At 46.1% G+C, this 18,154-nt stretch overlaps 1 protein-coding gene across 4 annotated transcripts in view; it reads left to right on the top strand.

Moving 5' to 3' along the window:
* The window catches only part of CPSF6 (cleavage and polyadenylation specific factor 6), a 539,228-nt gene that overhangs the window by 20,065 nt on the left and 501,009 nt on the right, over positions 1 to 18,154 (top strand). For all 4 annotated transcript variants that reach the window (XM_069629368.1, XM_069629366.1, XM_069629367.1 and 1 more), the window contains exon 2: positions 17,720 to 17,923. In XM_069629368.1, the coding sequence (XP_069485469.1) occupies positions 17,720 to 17,923 (204 nt within the window). The remainder of the gene's footprint in view (positions 1 to 17,719; positions 17,924 to 18,154) is intronic.

Genomic DNA, 18,154 nt, shown 5'->3' with positions numbered 1-18,154 from the left:
CGCTGCTACCACCGACAGTGACGAGGAATGTGATAACACGACCTCCGCTACGGAAGTCGTACACCCCTCTAAAGAGCGCTCGCGCTCTTCGTCGTCTGTCCCCGGCCCCGACGGGCTCGGCTCACGCCCTGCTTATGGGGATGAACACCCCGGCGACACTGACGCACACGATACAACACATAAACACACAACCCATAGCTCTTCTTCGACGAAGAAAGCATCAGCGCCCAAGGAGACGCAGGTTATACCGGCGGCCTCCTCGGACCGTTCGGGTTCGAAGCCCCTCTCGCAGCCGCGACCAGCGACTGGGCTTTCGGCAAACAAGGGCGCCGCCCCCAAACCATCGGCCGGCGCGCACCAGCAGAGAGCGCACGCCGCCGTAGAACGTTCGACACCCGTAACGTCGAAACCACAGCCCTCCGCTGACAAACGAGTCACAGAGAGCTTGGCGAGGATCGTTGTGGCCGACGCCCAGAAGCATACGCTGAAAGACACGTCGAGCGCTACGCAAAGGTCGAAAGACACGCCGAAAAAGCCCGAAGAAAAACAGGGACTACCCCCTTCAGTCGGGGGGACCCCCAGCATACCGGAAGGCTTTTCGGAGGGCGACGGGACACTTTCCTCGACGTTGTGGGAGAGGTTGAGCCGTTTTCAGCAAGATACCACTAATTTTCCCCCGCTAGACCGCTCAAGGGTACCCCATGAAACCATGGAAAGGCTCCATCTCTGCATGGAGAAAATGGAGAGGTTTATGAACACCCAGAACCCTCCCACTCCCAAGAGAACAAGAGAAGGGCCTCAGGAGGACCCCAGGGCCAAATACCCGAGGCAGGACACACCCTTAGACTTCCATAATGTGTATGACCTCACTGGTGAGGAACAATACTTAGAAGAGGAGGATGATTTTGTGGACAATGAAGGACCGAACCAAGAGGAAGGTCTGGAAGACAGCCCAGACATGGTAGAAGAAGGCTTAGGAGAAAATCCAAAAGAAGGACCTTCTCATCCCTGGCAATCCCCATCAGTATATTCGGACACTGATGTCCTGAACCTAAATCCTCCTGACAATTCACCTGTTAGAAACATGTCTCCCATTGATGATCAGCCCACATTCAAAGCCCTGTTGCGCAGAGCAGCAGCGCATTTCGAACTGGACACTGGGGAGATCTCTCCGGAAATAGACTTTGTGGAAAGAGTAATTAAGGAGAAACCCCCAGTCAGCCAGACCATTCCCCTCCTCGCTTCAGTGAAGAGAAGAATCATCCCTTCGCTATCCACACCCGCACTAATCAGAGGAGTCAATCCAAGGATTGAAAAACTTTTCACTCCTTCACCCTCAGACCCGCTGTACATCTGGGGACATTCCATTCCGGATTCCCTTGTAGTAACTAATACAAGGAAGAGGGCAGGGGTGCCGCTGTCCACCAGTGAGGCACCACCTGACAAGGAGGGCAAGAGGTTATATGCCCTTGCTAAAAGAGTCACATCCTCGGCTGCCTTTTCGGCAAGAATTGCCAACAACAATTCTGATAGCTAGCTACGCGGACGCGCAGTGGGCCAAACTGCGCAAGGACGCCGAAGAAGTGCCGGAACCATTACGTACACGCCGCTTTCAACTATTGGCAAAGGAACCCAGGTCAACCAGAGTATTGTAAAGAACTCTCTGGATGCTGCTGAGACAGCGGGACGTTCCCTGGTTTAGGGAATACTCCTAAAACGCCATGTATGGCTGCGCAACTCGGGGTTCAAACCGGAGACACAGGCGTCTTTAATAAATAAACCCGTTGAAGACTCAAACCTCTTCGGGAAGGCGGTGGATGAGGCTCTGGAAATGGCTAAAAAAGAGTTCGATACTATCAAGACTCTTGACCAGATCTCTAAGCCCACTACCAGACGCGGCTATGGCAACAAACGCTTTTTTCGTGGCCAACAGCAGAATCAGCAGCAGCAGTACCCTGCCACCAGTTACCAGACCAACAGTGGGCAGTACAGCCAAAGAGGACAGCGCAGGGGCAAAGGGAGAGGGCGGGGGTCCACCCCCAGAGGCTCCCAAGCCCCCAACAACACCAAGTGACGCAAAGATTTGCATCCCCTCCCATGCAACACCGGTCGGGGGCCGGATAACATCCTTTCTTCCAGCATGGGAGGGAATAACGTCAGACCGCTGGGTACTTTCCACCGTAGCCCACGGATACTGCATCGAATTCAACAGTTCCCCAACATACAGACCCCCGAGGGGACGACGCATGACACCGGAACACCTTGCCATCCTTCTCCAAGAAGTACAACAACTGCTGGAAAAAGGAGCCATAGAGGTCGTGCCTCTATCTCAGGTAACGGAAGGTATTTATTCAGTGTACTTCCTTGTACCCAAAAAGGATCTAACCATGCGCCCTGTATTAGATCTGCGCCCAGCGAACAAGTTTATCAAACCCCAGAAGTTTCGTATGGTGACCTTACAGGAAGTGATCCCACTGCTATCACAGGGAGATTACATGACAACATTGGACATGAAAGATGCATACTTTCATATTTTAATGTTGCCAGCGCACAGAAGATACCTCAGGTTTATGATAGAGGGCAAACACTATCAGTTCAGAGTGCTACCCTACGGCATAGCATCAGCACCAAGGGTATTCACGAAGGTACTGGCAGTGGCAGCGGCCCACCTGCGCAGGTTGTCCATCCCAGTTTACCCTTACCTCGACGACTGGCTCATAACAGGGGATTCTTACGAAACATGCTTCTCCAATACCCAAGACTGTAGACCTTTTGTTCCAGTTGGGCTTCTCCATCAACGAAAAGAAGTCCAGCCTAAACCCCAGCCAAATCAAACAATTCCTAGGGGCTCTAATTCAAACAAAGGACGGCCTCGTCTTCCCCTCCAACGAGAGGGTCCAAAACATGCTGTTTCAGATCCCTCAATATGTGACCGGTCGAGAGGTGACGGTACGCAAAGCAATGCGCTTGCTAGACATGATGGCGTTGTGTATTTATTTGGTACCTCACGCGCGCCTGCGCATGCGCCCTATGCAAGAGTGGCTCAACAGCCAGTGGTGTCAGGCCAGCGGATTATGGGACGATCCAGTGGCGGTCTCGCAGGCCTTGGTTCTCTCGCTACGATGGTGGACAAAGGAAAACCTGGAAAAAGGGAAACCCTTTGCCACACCCGCGGCGGAAGCCACTCTAACCACAGACGCATCCCTAACAGGATGGGGGGCTCACCTATCCCATCAGACTGCTCACGGAGTGTGGACTCCGAAAGTAGCATCCAAACGCATAAATCTACTGGAGCTACTAGCTGTGTTCAAGGCGCTAAAAGCCTTCCAGGAACACCTACAAGGCAAAACTGTGTTGGTCCTTACAGACGGCACCACAGCCATGCACTACATCAACAAGCAGGGGGGCACCCACTCTCCAGGACTGTCCAAACTGGCCCAAAATATATGGAAGTGGGCTCTCAAACAAAACATGTTCCTACTGTCACAACATCTACCAGGGGAACTCAATCTGCTGGCAGACAAACTCAGCAGAGATTTGCCCCTGCCCGAAGAGTACAAATGGCGACTGCACGAAGACATCGTCTTCAACGTCTTCACACAATGGGGATTCCCAGAAATAGACCTGTTCGCAACCCTGGAGAACTCACAATGCCCAAGTTACGCCTCCAGGTATCCCCAGAACCAATCCAAGGGGAACGGTCTGTCGATGCAATGGTCAGGGAAATTTGTTTACACTTTTCCCCCCGACTCCCCTTCTCAACAAGGTGGTGCACAAGATGCACCAGGAACAAGTAACCATGATACTGGTGGCCCCAATGTGGGCCCGACAGCCATGGTTCGCTCACTTGATGGAGATGTCTCTATCTCCCCCAGTGAAACTCCCCTGCCCGTACAACATGCTGTCACAAGACAAGGGCAGGACTCTGCATCCATGCCCCCAGAACATGAACTTAGCAGCTTGGCTCCTGAGATCATAGAATTCGGACATCTACAGCTCCTGCAGAGATGCATGGACATCCTCAGGGAAGCCAGAAAACCTAACACTCGCCACTGCTACTCTAGCAAGTGGAGGAGATTTGTCATCTGGTGCAGAGGAAAAAGCATCAACCCGATTGACTGCTCTCCCACACATATTGTTTTATACCTGACCCACTTGTTGGATTCAGGTCTAGTGTTCAATTCCATTAAAGTCCACCTAGCGGCACTTTCTGCATACACCACTTCCCAACTCAAGGTGTCGTGGTGGAAGATCCCTGTTATAAAGGCCTTCATGGAGGGAATAAAGAGAATACACCCCCCGATAGCTGACCCAGCTCCCGGATGGGACCTTAACGTGGTACTTACCAGACTCATGGGCTCACCTTTCTAACCCATGCACAAAGCATCTCTTAAAGACCTCACTCTTAAGACTGCTTTTTTAATAGCTATCACCTCCATCAGGAGGGTAAGTGAACTACAGGCTCTTTCTGTTCTAGACCCCTTCGTTACAGTTCAGAGATAAGGTGGTTCTACGCACGCACTCAAGGTTTGCTCCGAAGTTCATATCGAAATTCCACGTAAAACAGTCTATAGAACTGCCAACGTTCTTTCAAAATCCTTCCAACTCGGGAGAAAAAACTCTACACACACTAGATGTGCGCAGAGCGGTCATGTTCTACATGGAAAGAACGAGACCACTGAGGAAGACTAATCAGTTCTTCGTCTCGGTGGCAGCAGGAAGAGAAGGGGATGCAGTTTCAAAGTCCACTATTTCTAGATGGATTGTTCAATGCATCACTCTCTGCTATACTCTTGCTAAGAGAGAACTGCCCTTTAAGCCTAGAGCACACTCTACTCGAGGCACAGGGCCGTCCATAGCATTCATTGCAAATGTTACCCTTGAGTCCATCTGCAAAGCGGCTACCTGGAGTTCTGTGCACACCTTTACAAAACACTACTGTCTAGATGCACACTCGAGATCTGACTCCCAGGTGGGTCAGGCAGTATTAAGACATCTTTTCTCTACTGTTCCTTCTCATAACCCACCGCCATCTCCGGGTACTGCTCGCTAGTCTATGCACAGCATGTGATTCTAAGCAGATTAACAAGCATCAGAAGACAATGCATTACTTACCGTAAAAGCATTTCTGATGGTTGTATCTGCTTAGATTCACATGCGCCCACCCTTCCTCCCCGCTCGGATGGAAGGAACATAGACTTCCTTTTATATCTCTCTTTTCTGTACTCACTCACGTCTAGAAGGCTCCCTCAGGGCAGAAAAAATACAAACAGAGGGACCTCGACGCGTGAGGGATTGTGGGTACAACACACGTCACTATAGGGATAGTATTTCAGACACGCCTTGTCGACGTCCCTTTTCGACTACGAAAAACAAAATGCAATACTCCGCAGTGACCACTGGATGTCGGACCTATGCACAGCATGTGAATCTAAGCAGATACAACCATCAGAAATGCTTTTACGGTAAGTAATGCATTGTCATTCAAGTTGCAGGCTAGAAGTGTCTTCTTTTGCTTTACCTTTTGAAACGAACTGTCCGGGGCCAGCCTTCTCCCCTCCCTTGAGCGAACCCTGAAAGATGTTGGTGTATCTTATGTTTGGAACCATGTCTTACCCTTGGATAGATCGTTATACACCCTTCATCAGAGGGCTGTGAAAAATCCCCCAAACAATATGTGAGGAGTCAAATAAAAAAAATTGCAAACGTATTCTTGAATGAAAACCTGCGTTGGCCCGTGCAGCCATGGTTATGTAATTCTTTTGGTGTACTGCACTGACTGTTGTGTTCTTGGCAGTAATGGTGCTACCCGTGTTGTGTCTTTTGGCTTTTAGAGCATCAAAAGCTCATGTTGGGTGCAATTTGTATGGATGTCGGTGTGTTTTTAGAAGCCTTTTGAATGGTGGATAATCTCGGACAACACTCTGCTCTAGGGGGCGGGTGGGGTGTCTTTCAATAGACTGACTCAATGCCAGGTCCAAAAAAATGCATGTCTGTCCATTATAACTCTTTTGACTGTGGGCAAATGTATTGTTCTGAATTGAACAAGTTCTCTTGGTGCAGAAGTTCGGAAATCAACCAATTTTGTCAATCGCCACTGTATTTGGTTCTTCACGGCAAACTGAGTAAGGAAGCAGTGTAGTGCTGTACATATGTACCATGTATATGTTTTACAGTAGGTTCTTAAATGTGTTAATAAAACAAAGTATATTCCTTCTATTTGTCTGTATATATAAACGTATACCCATGCAATAACTTTGCCCAATGACTTCAAGCAGCATGGCTTTTTCTGCAGTAATGTCTATGCCACCCTACAATGTTACCACTGATTTCTAAGGACAGCCTCCACTCCACAGTAGTATCTATCAGTATTAAAACAAATGCAACCAATTTCTCTGGATTCATGCGTCTTTGCTATGCATGTTTTAGTTCACAAAGCCATAGCACTCCAACTGTAACCCTTTGCACGATCTGTGTTTTACATAGACTCTGCCCTCTTGTCCAAAATACACATTGCCAACAGGACCAAGGCAGCATGGTATCAGTATGCACTCTCCTTTGGAGTGACCGATACCACCATGTCCCCGATAGACGTCCAGCATGCTTCAGTACACATAAGAAAATGCAACCACTTTTCCACCATCCTCAAGGTGATGCAATGGCTACCTCATTTTCAAAACAGCCTGCGTTATTTAAAAAGCATTCACAACCAAGACCCCAATCTCCCTGGCCAAAGAACTCCCCCCATCTAGAATGCTGGTGCGTTGTCCTACTGATAACGGCTGCAAAAGAGGGACCGTTTTCCAGCTCTCGTGAATAAGTTACCAAGTTGGATAAGACTAGCCCAGGCGGGACCTAAAGACCCCTTCAAAGAGCGCCTCTCCAATCGCTCAGTTTATCTAAAACTCAAATTTTCTCCATCTGGAACACCCTTGTGCCCCCCATTTATTCTCGTTTATTGTCTACCCTTGCTTTGTAACCACTTGCATGTATTCCCTCTGTACAGCGCTACATTGCTTCTCAGCTAAGTTTGCACTTTATAAATTCCATACATTCATACCCATATGTTAAGTAGCTATGGGTACCCTTTTGTTCTTGCAGCACTAGCTTCGGATTGCTCAGTGCCCTGTTTTTCAGTATTCTACCAGTTGAAGCTGTTACTATAACCTTTTGAGTGTGGCAATTTGCATGCTGTTATTCTAGGCAGAATAGTAAGTTTGGCATGCATGTCCACTCGTTCTTTTGTTGGAATACTAACATAGATGTAAATTGGCGATTTCTGTACAGTTCTAGTACCCTCCTTCCGTTTCCCTAGCTGCTCTTTGCGGATTACTTGAAAATCTTCTCATTCCCTAGTCTGATTCTGTCCTCTCTGTATGCATTACTGCTAGCCTGTGTTCTCTTCCATTGGATTGCACTTAGATGTCTGATGGAATTCTTCCCAGTTTTAAGTAATGTACCTCATCTTTTCCCCTCACATCCTTCCCCCCCCCTTGCATTCTTTCTCTCTCCTAAGTGTGAGAATCCTAGGGGTATTCTCCCATTTGGACCCATAGAATCCTCTTTTTGGGTGGCCAGGGGAGGGCCGTCGCTTTTGGATCCCAACCCTGGGGGAGGACGAGCGTGGGAGGGTCTCCTGTGTAGGGGAGCCCAAGGTCATTCTCATGGGAATACCCTAGGTGAGACACAATATCCCCCTTTTACCTATCCACAATTGCACACATCCTCTGTCTTTTTGGGGTATTTTCAAACACACATCCACCCCCTCATCCCCGTTTTCGCATACAACTGGGAAGGCGAGACAACGAAGAGAAGCAAAGATTACCTGTATGAAACAGAGCGAAGACTACAACCAACTGCCCCCATGTTGTCCCACTACATTTACAAAGAAATGATGCCAGGAGAGCACGTATAAACTGTGATAAGTGTGAGAGTCAAAGTGGTCATGCTGAGGTACATATCAAACCCTTGCACATTCGAAAGTCTTCTGGAAAGTAAAAAAACAATCTGAAGTGAAGTTTAGAACATTACAGTACGGAGAGGTCCCGACTCGGGTGAGGGAAACCCGAGGGATCTGTTGGGAAATTGTGTTGTCACGAACTTGAAAGACCAAAGAGAAACCTAGACATACACCAAGAGAAGACTGGTGGGTCTAGTTTGAAAGATTGATGATTTTCTTTTTTTGAGCTTGGAAGCAAGACGAGGGACGCCTATAAAGAAACTGTCTCTTTGAAATGAAGGCAAGGAAAGCCTGACAAGATTCGGGTGTGGAAATATTTATGTCAAGGAAAAAACTAACCTTGTGGATTGTACCAAATGGTTTGAAGTGTGCGATTCCCGTTTGAGCCAGCCACCTGGCAAGATCTCTTTTAACCCCTTTAGTGCCAAGGGCAAGGTATATTGTCCTTGGCACTTAAGGCGTTAATGAAACAGAAAACGTTAGAAGGCATTGAATGGCGAAATACCAAAATCACCAAAAAGGGCCTTGGCACTGGGGGGCGGGAGGGGGGAACCCATGGCAGTTGAGGTTAAAACCTCCCGTGATTTAAACGTGGGGAAGAGTTACCCATGCCTAACTTGGACATCCTGAAATTTCTTTTGAACACTTTCTTTTTTTTTTTCTTTTGAACTACACGCCCCCTTTTCACATATTTTTGTTTTGACAGGCATTCGTTATTTTTTTTACTGTAGGCCAATTTTTTTATTAGGACTGTTTTCTTTTATGTTGATGTGTTGAGAACACTCCCAACCTAGTTATAGGGCTAGATAGGAGTTCTGTCACCCATACGAATATTTAATAACAGTATTGAAACTGTTCTCTTGTGTGTCAGTGTCCTACTTGTGATACCATGCCTACCTTACATAAGGTGTCCATCCGTATGCTTTTTTTGACAGCAACCACATATTCACTAGTAGTTCTACTGTGAATAGGATGAAGATGCGTACCGTTGGGAAATAATTTCTCCTCGCCTACCACTCTTATCGAACACCTTATACAAACTGCCACCGGTCTTCTTAGACTGTGCCAGTCTTCTCCCTTGCCCCCTATATTTCTTCACTCTACTGGCGAATATACTGAACTTAATCACCCGCACCCTATACATTCTTCATAGCGCCTCTCGTTTCAATGTTGGCTGGATCGCTATGTGCAACCGAGCCATATTGACGTTCCTTAAGTTCCTTAAATTCCTTACATTGGCTTACCCTTCCCTACATGGATGACGCTATCGTCCGCAATGCACCCTCATACCTTGCACTCTCACCAATTGCATTGGCCCCATACCAGAGTGGGAATCATTCTGCTTCTTCCCCTTACTAACCTCAAATGCTTTAGCATGTCTCCCAAGCGAAAACGCACACTTAACGTGCCCGTTACCTTCACCAGCAGCTAGTGTTTCTTAGATATGTGACTATTGCGGGAAGTCATAAGTGGCTCCTGGTAGCTGGTTGTTATGCTAACCTGCTTTGCCTCGGTTTTAAACAGTAGGTGTTGTACCAGCCACTTTTATTTCCTAAAAGTAGGTAAATATTCCAACAAAGAAACGGGGAGTAAAAGTAAACCGATCAAAAAATAGGGGGAAAAAAACATGGGTGGCCTGTCCGCTGATTCACCTACACAGCTCAACGGACCTGGTCTGATTTTTTTGAAGTACATGTAGAACTAAAAGAAGCTCTACCAATATTACTGTCTGATTTGAAGAGGTGAATATGCATCTTGTAATGTGCATGGAAACATTTATTTAAAACAAATTCTGCTGTAGAGTTAAAACTTATTTTTACTTGCTTATAAAAAAAGCCTGATAATTTAGGACATATCTTGGACAACAATATCCACACATTTTAATTCATTGTCTTCTATGCTAAAGTTTTTGTCGTAAATTGGACATACATGTATGTACCCATAAGTAGGGTGCAATGAGTTTATATGAACACAATTTTGATAAGTAAAACCATGTTTTATTTCTTGCGCACAACATTACTTGCAAAAAATACTCTAATCTGTGCACCTCCAGTGAGGTTAGTTTGTAGAATTTGCCATTCTTTTATGTGAGAAGGCAGCCACAGATAGCTGTTGACCAATATGCCTCCCAGATGGTGGAAGGAGTGATTTCTGCTGCTGCCAATCCCGGCAGGATATTGGTATGACTGTCGGGGCTGTCCAGAAACCTGACACCTGAGCTATATGCAACTACCAACAGTAATACCAGGCGAAGAGAATGTCAAACGCGCCATGTTCAATAATAACACTGAGTTTTCTCCAGATAAGCCTTCCGAGGCTCACGGAAAACTAGAATGTTAAAACAAAACTACTGTGGTACACGTGGTCAGATAGAACACAGAGGAAGAACTGCGGGGAATCCAGCATGATGCTGCACCACATCTATAAAGCAGCAGAAAGGGGCCATCCAATAATTGACCAAAGCAGAGGCTTATTTTTATGACTGTAAAGATCCATTGAGCGAAATTAAACCAAGGACCCAAACCAAAATTCACAGACCACCCCTGAATGGACCAGACTAATTTCAACACAATTAGTGCAGCCCTTTAAGCACAAAAGAGGCTGGGTGAACCCAGCGAGAGAGCAGCCAGAGTTGATTTGACATCCAAATCACACTGGGAGCAGGATGATGGGTTCCTTGGCACTCTTTGCCCGTAACAGGGACAGTCACTTAGAACAACGTCGGCCAGGGGGTGTTGTCAAGATGTACATCATAATCTGCATGCCAGAGTCTAACCTCCACTCGAAAGGCAGATTAAATGCCCATTTGGGGCAGTTTTGCACCAGAGAATAGCTCTGGACCCGAAGCAAGGCCCTGTATCTATGCTGTAGTGCAAGAGAAACTACTATCCCATAATACTTAAAAGGCTTCCTATTGGATAGCAATATTGCTGTGTTTTTACATCTCGATTATGTGTACCAATACTTATTACCCTTGTGTATAATAAACTTTAGATGCTATGAATCTTTCCTGCAGTTTTATCATTAAACCAACTATTTTCCCTTGTAATATAGTGTCCATTCATAGTCTTCAAAGAAATGTATCCAGAATGCACTCACTCAGGGGCGATGGAGGGGATTACGTGTTTCATCTATAAGTATCTAGGTGGGCATTCTTCCATTGATTTCATGTATTGGAGGCTGTGTGATAGGATTAAAGGGTTCTTGCTTTCTTCTCCCAGGAGCCCAACACATGCCCCCCACCCACTTAAATGATTAGGAAGCTGGGTGGTTAGTTTCAATGCTATATTGCAAGGTTGAGGGGTGGTGTGGAGAGCTGTTGGTAGGGCAATGCCTCCAGGATCAGTGTGCTTTTTTAGGCAGCCAAACTAAATCAATCTTCCTAAACTACAAGTTGAAACCAATTCATTTTTAGATTTGTACACCCGGTGTATTTAACACCTAGGTGCCCCAGCAGGATCTTCAAGAGGTTTGGCCAGCTGTGCTGTTGTTTTTTTAAATTTTTATATTTTATTGTTTTACCAGTAACAAATGGACATGCATATCAAATGATGAATATAGTACGGAGAGAGCAGACATTATTAGTCTGCTTAGTAATGTCCTATTCCCACTCCCCCCCCCCCCACCCTCTAGCAACAAAGAAAACCTGTGCACTATTCATACCCCCCCACCCTCTAGCAACAAAGAGAACGTGTGCACTATTCATACCACTCAAAAATGATGATGTTAGACAGGGCCATTTGTGTGTGGTTGTATACCACTTTGCTCACTGGGCGTTTGTTCCAGCGCTTCCTGAGAGGTCTGGGCTTGTGTGGTAGTGAACGCTACCTGCAGTAGGGCCCTCCAAGCTTCAAGGTCCACGCTTCCCCCTCCTTGACCCTGGTGGGGCGCTGTGGTCCATCTCTGTAGGTCCTGCCACCATAGTCCTACGTTAAAGCTTTTGTGCGTTTCCAACCCATTGCTATCCTGCATTTGGCTTTCGCGAATGCCAGGTCTTTGTTTGCAAATGTCTAGTTGCTTTGGGGCGTGGAAATATACCTAGCAAACAAGCAGCAGGGGATTGTATTTGTAGGGTTATGGCTGCATTGGACAACTTCAAGGCTATCTCTTCCCAGTATTGCTGGATCCTAGGGCAGGCCCAGAACATGTGTAGCATATCTGCATTTTCTAGATTGCATTTGGGGCAAAGATTTTTGTTTAAACGATTGAACTTCGACATTTTCTGAGGCATGAAGTATGCCCTGTGTCAACTACCGCTGTAGGAGCTGCAGTCTAACATTGCGTGACATGTGTTCGGGATATGAGATCGCCCGTTGCCATTGTCGGTCTGTGAATTGTGCTTGCAGGTCTTTCTCCCACATTAGGCGGGTGTGTAGTGTGACATCCACCTGTTGGGCCAGAAAGTGTTCGTACAGCCTGGATACTGCGTGACCGCCCTCTGATATGTCGATAGTGTTGCCACTGCTGTCATGGCTTCAACTGGTGTCCTGTTGTGGGCCATATCTGCTTCAGTGATTGTAGTAGTGTGGCGTGTGTAATGTGTACTGCCCTTATGTAATCCAGTGTCGGCCACAAGGGATGAGGTCAGTCGCCCTCCTGTCTTGTAACAAGTCGCCCACTGTTGCTACTTCTTTGGACTCCCAGTGCTTTCTGATGATAGCGCTGTGCTGGTGGTTGTTCTCCACCAATGGGATCTGGGGGGAGTAGGGCAACATGTTTCCTATTAGTTTACAAGTTCTGTACCACAGGGCCTTAGCTAATGTCAGCAGGTGTGTGGGGGTGTTGCAAGTGGTTGCTGTGCATTCATGTCCCTAGTTTCAGGAAGAGCGGGCTGCAGGCTGGCTGCAGCAAGTAAGTGTCTAGGGTTGGTTTGTCGGACAGCCAGCCCATGCCAAATTGCATCTGACTCATGAAATACAATTCGAAACTGGGAGCTCTGATGCCTCCTTGTTCATGCGGTGTCTGCAGCTTGTGCAGTGCTAGTCTGCACCTACGATTGTGCCAGAGAAACATTCTACATGCTGTATCCAGTTTCGTGAAAAAGCTTTTGGGAATGTTATATGGGAAATTTGTGAAGTGTTGTAAGCTGCACTATATGTTGTCTTTCAGGATACAGGGTTTCTTTAAGGGTGGGAGTACCCAGCAATATGGGAGGTTCCCCAACCGCCCCAAACGTGATTGGGAGCCAAGTTGTGCACTGCGGTGGATGGGTAACCTCAATAATGGTGTTGAAAGATTCTAGGGCTTGGGGGATGGCCCGTCATGAAACGCTGCGTAGCTAGGGCATGGATGAAAGGTTCTACGCTGTCTGCTCAGGGTTGGCTGAAAGACATGGCAGCATGCTTTGATCTGGAGGTCGAATTCTGAAAGTTAATGCATGTATTCAGTACGCCCAAAGATATCTGGGGCCCAGAGAAGATGTTTTTTTCTGTATGGAGGAGTGCATGGACGGTCTTCATAGTCCTTGAATGTTTGTAGGTGAGTTTTTGAGGGGGGCCTCCTCCCTGTTGCCAGCAACCGTTATTTTCTGGAGGAATGTGCCACCTGAAGGCAAAGCTACTCTTTTATATACCAAGGACCATGGAAAGTCTGGCTTGCTCTGGGACTGAGATCATGCAAGTTGTGCTTCAGTTTTGACATTTTTTGTGAAATATGCCTTTGCTGCTTTTATGTTCTTATCTCAGACTATTAGTACCAGGAAACATTTTGTTTCCCTTTTTGAGTTCTTGTACTTTTTAACAGTAAACACAGCACTTTACAGTGCAGCGCAATGGTGATACATTTGTCACCATAGATGCATGGACAAACTTCGAGAAGCAAGAAAGCCTAACACCAGACATTGCTACTCCAATAAATGGAAACGCTTCGTCATCAATCCCATTGACTGCTCCCTTACTCCCATTGTACTATACCTAATTCACCTACTAAACTATGGTCTAGTTTTTAATTCCTTGGAGGTCCACTTAGCTGCACTTTCAGCCAATACAGGTCCCAGCAAAAGATGATCCCAGTAATTCAAGCTTTCATGGAAGGGGTTAAAATAATTCATCCCCCTAGTTCTAACCCGGCTCCCGGATGGGATCTAATGAGGGTCTCCCTTTGAACCCATGCACAAGGCAAGTCTCGAGGCACTCGCTTACAAAACGGCCTTCCTAGTGGCAGTCACTTCTATAAGGAGAGTCGGTGAACTACAGGCCTTTTCAATACTAGACCCTTTTGTCACAATTCAGAGATAAGGTGGTTCTGCGCACTCACCCACGGTTTGCACCCAAATTAATTTCTAAGTTCCATGTCAACCAGTCAACAGAACCCCACTAACGTGGTGGAAAGAAGCCTGCACACACTGGATGTGTGCAGTGCAGTCCTGTACTATCTGGAAAAAACTAAACCACTAAGGAAAACAAACCAGTTTTTCGTTTCAGTGGCTGCTGGTAGAGAGGGGGACCCTGTCTCCAAATCAGCCATCTCAAGGCAGATTGTCATTTGCATCACACTCTGGCCAAGTGAGAACTGCCCTTCAGGCCTAGACCACACTCTACTCGAGGCACTAGGGCTTCCATAGCATTCATTGCACATGTTCCCCTCGAGTCCATTTGCAAGGCAGCAACCTGGAGTTCTGTACACACCTTTTAAAAAACACTATTGCCTAGACACTCATTCTATGTCTGATTCTCGGGTGGGAAAAGCAGTACTACGACCTCATTTCACTACTGTTCCTTCTCACATCCCACCTCCAACTCCGGGTACTGCTCGCTAGTCTATGCACAGCATGTGATTCTAAGCAGATTCACAAGCATTGGAAGACATGCATTACTTACCGTAATAGCATTTCTGATGATTGTATCTGCTTGGATACAAATGCGCCCACCCTTCCTCCCCGCTCTATGGAAAAAACATAGACTTCTTACTACTCTTATCTGTACTCACGATAGTCAGAAGTCTCCCTCGCGGCAGAAAAAATACAATCTGAGGGACCGCAACGCGTGAGGGATTTTGGGTACACTACATGTCGCGTTAGGGGTAGTGTTATACAGGCACTCGCATGTCGACGTCCCCTTTCGATCCTTACTCCACGGTTACCAGTATATGTCGGACTAAATGCACAGGCTGTGAATCTAAGCAGGCACAATCAGAAGAAATGCTACTATGGGAAGTAATCCATGTCTTACGTGAGTGATGTACTTTGCTGATATTTTCTTTTTATGTTTGTTTTTGTTTGCAGACTCTCTGCGTGGTGTTTGTGGATGTGTGTGGAGTCCATTTGGGAGTGTCCGGGGAAATGCCTGTAACAGACATGATGACGCCATGTTACAGTTGAATGCCACGATGTGGATGATGACTGACTGCTCTGGTGTGACCGCGTTTCCAGGCGCCGATTCGCCTACGCGGCATTGTGGCTTCTTGAGAAACAATGTGAGCATGGGCGTGATGTTTTGCCCCCCTTCTACGGTTTCCATGTCTTTTGTGCAGCATGGCTATGCTGTAATCATCGTTGAACAACCTGAGAAGATATGGGTCTTTTTGGTCCGTCGTGTGCTAAGCATCTCGCACTTTTGCTTGGCTGATGTTCATGACTCTGTGAATTTGATTTCGATGTGCCTCGTGGCTGTGCCGAAGCCGGTCCCTGTATTACGGCGCGTGTTTGGAGTAATACACAATTATTCTCTCATGGAGGATTCCGATGTCAGAGGATCTTTTTCTATCTAGGAGTACTGCCAGTTCTGTGCTGATACTGACCGTAAATGGAGAAATATTACACTTAATCACCTACAATATTGCTCCTGCTGGCATTTTGTTATATAATGACTTGTGATCCCAAATTAATTGGCAAATGCTTGCAACTGGACTTGAATAATAGTGACAGCACGGATTTTGAGAAACCATTGTGTACGCGATCCACAAATGTTTGTGCTGATGTCTCTAATACAATGTTCTGTAATTTTACTGTTTTGACTGCCAGCCATTTGAGCCATGTGAAACTTCCTATGGGTTGGTTCTTCTCCTGTGGGAACTTTACCTATTCATATATTCCTGATAATATTTCTAGTGGCCCTTGTGCATTTACACTTAATGATGTTTCCTTTGCAACCTGCTGTTCATCGGTTAACATGTGCTGTTCATCATATTGATTTATCCCATGACTGCGGTTCTAATGTGCGTTTGTTATCTGAAACTAAGGTGTTGGCCCTTGCGATTTTTTTTTTTTTTTTTTTTTTTTTTTTTTGTGGGGGTGAGGGGTTTGGTTTAGCAGCTGGGGGTTATACATCCTTAATTAAGCTGGCTTGTGTGGTAGTGAAGGGACTCAATGAGACCTCTAGAGCTTTGACTGAGCTGTTAGATAACAAAAATTCTAGAAAAGCTATTTTGCAGAATATAACTGCTATTGATTACTTGTCTTCTAAAGCATAATTTAGGTTGCACTGCTCTGGAAGGGATGTGTTTTGATTTGGAAGACCGTTCCTGTTATCTTGAGAAACATATTGGCGGGTTGAAGGACCTAATTTCTCAAGTCACTCAAAATTTGGACGGGAGCTTGTGGGAATCGGGGATTCCAGGGGCATTGCATTGTTTGGATTTTTGCTGCGTTCATTGTTTTTATTTGTTGTTGTATCTCATGCATCCCAAATGTATGGGGGATGTTTTGTCTTCTAGAGAACCGCCTTTTTGTTCATTTGGTTATGGCAGTTGATTGTCCAAAGGGTGGAGTGTAAAGCATATGTGAAGTTGAGATGAAAAACATGTCGCTGGTGTGCAGCCATTTTGGACAATTGCTTCCAAAACCGGAATGAAAGTCTGTTTTTGTGAGCTCAGTTAGAAAGCAGACAGGAGTTCTGCCTTGACTGAGGTATTATATTTTGAAGCAGATGAGCTCACTGCGCAGGATAGCTAATGTATCGTTTACTCAAGGACGAGCCAAGAAGGGAGTTGGAGATGTGCAGGTGCATTGATAAGGGGTGCTGGGAGCGAGCGTGCGGGAGGGAAACTGGATTTTTCCACTCCATGCCTCCCATGCTTGCTGTCTGTCCTTGGGCCGGGGATGGTTGGCAAATTTAGGCGGTGTGGGGGATGTCTCCTCCCATAAGAGGAGAGGTATCCAGGGGGTAGACAGAGAATTGGAAACCCTGGATGAGGAAGTCTCGGTGAGAGGGAGGACCCTCCGCTCCAGACCCCGTTAGCGCGTATGCTCTCTCTGCCTACCTGCCTTGGGACTGGGTAGTGTCGTAGTGGCTGAGATGAAGCTGTCTCCTTCAGCTGCACTAACGGTGGTGTAATCTTTGTATCTGTCCCTGTATATGTTTTTCCATGTATAACCACTTATTGTTTTTATCCGAAGACTCATTTGTATGTTTATGCTTTGTATGAATAAAAGGGCCAGTAAAGAGCCCATTATATTCCAATTGTTGGTCTAAGTGTGTATTATTGCTTCAGTGAGTCTAAGAACTTTTGGTCCTGTGTGGTCCAAGTGTCATTTCATTCCATTACAAGAAAAATGGCTCTCTTAAAATAAATGTGCCTTTCTGGAAGAATACGAGTTAGATTTTCACTACATAAATAATACGTCTATTTCAAGTTTTTACCTAGAACCCTCCTTGTAACGAATTGATTTTCATGTTAAATGAAGGCTGGTGGGGAAGCAACGATGAGCCATGTTAGAGTGCTGCCTTTATCTAGTATTCTCATGAAAACGATGTAAAGGGTGTGTCCCCAATATACATTATTCGCCTTCAGCTTTAATAATTTAATTCCTGTTTATCCTAGGAGGCAGAGTATGTTGGACATGACCAGTTAGATTTGTACGAAGATGTCATCTCCCCAGCAAACAATGGCGATGCTCCCGAGGACCGTGATTACATGGACACCCTTCCACAGTCTGGGGATGATGTAGGTAAAGGGTCCTCGCCAAATGTTGTATACACCTACACAGGAAAGCGAATTGCTTTGTACATTGGAAATCTTACTTGGGTAAGTTTATTTTTTATTTATTTTTTTTAAATTTTTTTTTTCCTGAGGGGGTGGGGGAGTTGTTTAATGTTTGTGGTGAATGCTAGCTGTTTAAAGTGAAGGAAAGAAGTTTACATGATGTTCTTAAGAAAATTTAAATAATTTTCACAGCCACGTAGGAGCAGTGCCATTGGGCGACTGTAGCTTTGAACAAGAAATTGTCATTTGGGTGGCTAGAACCCCGCCCATTGA

The sequence above is a fragment of the Ambystoma mexicanum genome, chromosome 12, assembly GCF_040938575.1.
Source record: "Ambystoma mexicanum isolate Mex_15411 chromosome 12, UKY_AmexF1_1, whole genome shotgun sequence".
Lineage (NCBI taxonomy): Eukaryota > Metazoa > Chordata > Amphibia > Caudata > Ambystomatidae > Ambystoma > Ambystoma mexicanum.
This window is presented reverse-complemented; position numbering and strand designations above follow the sequence as displayed.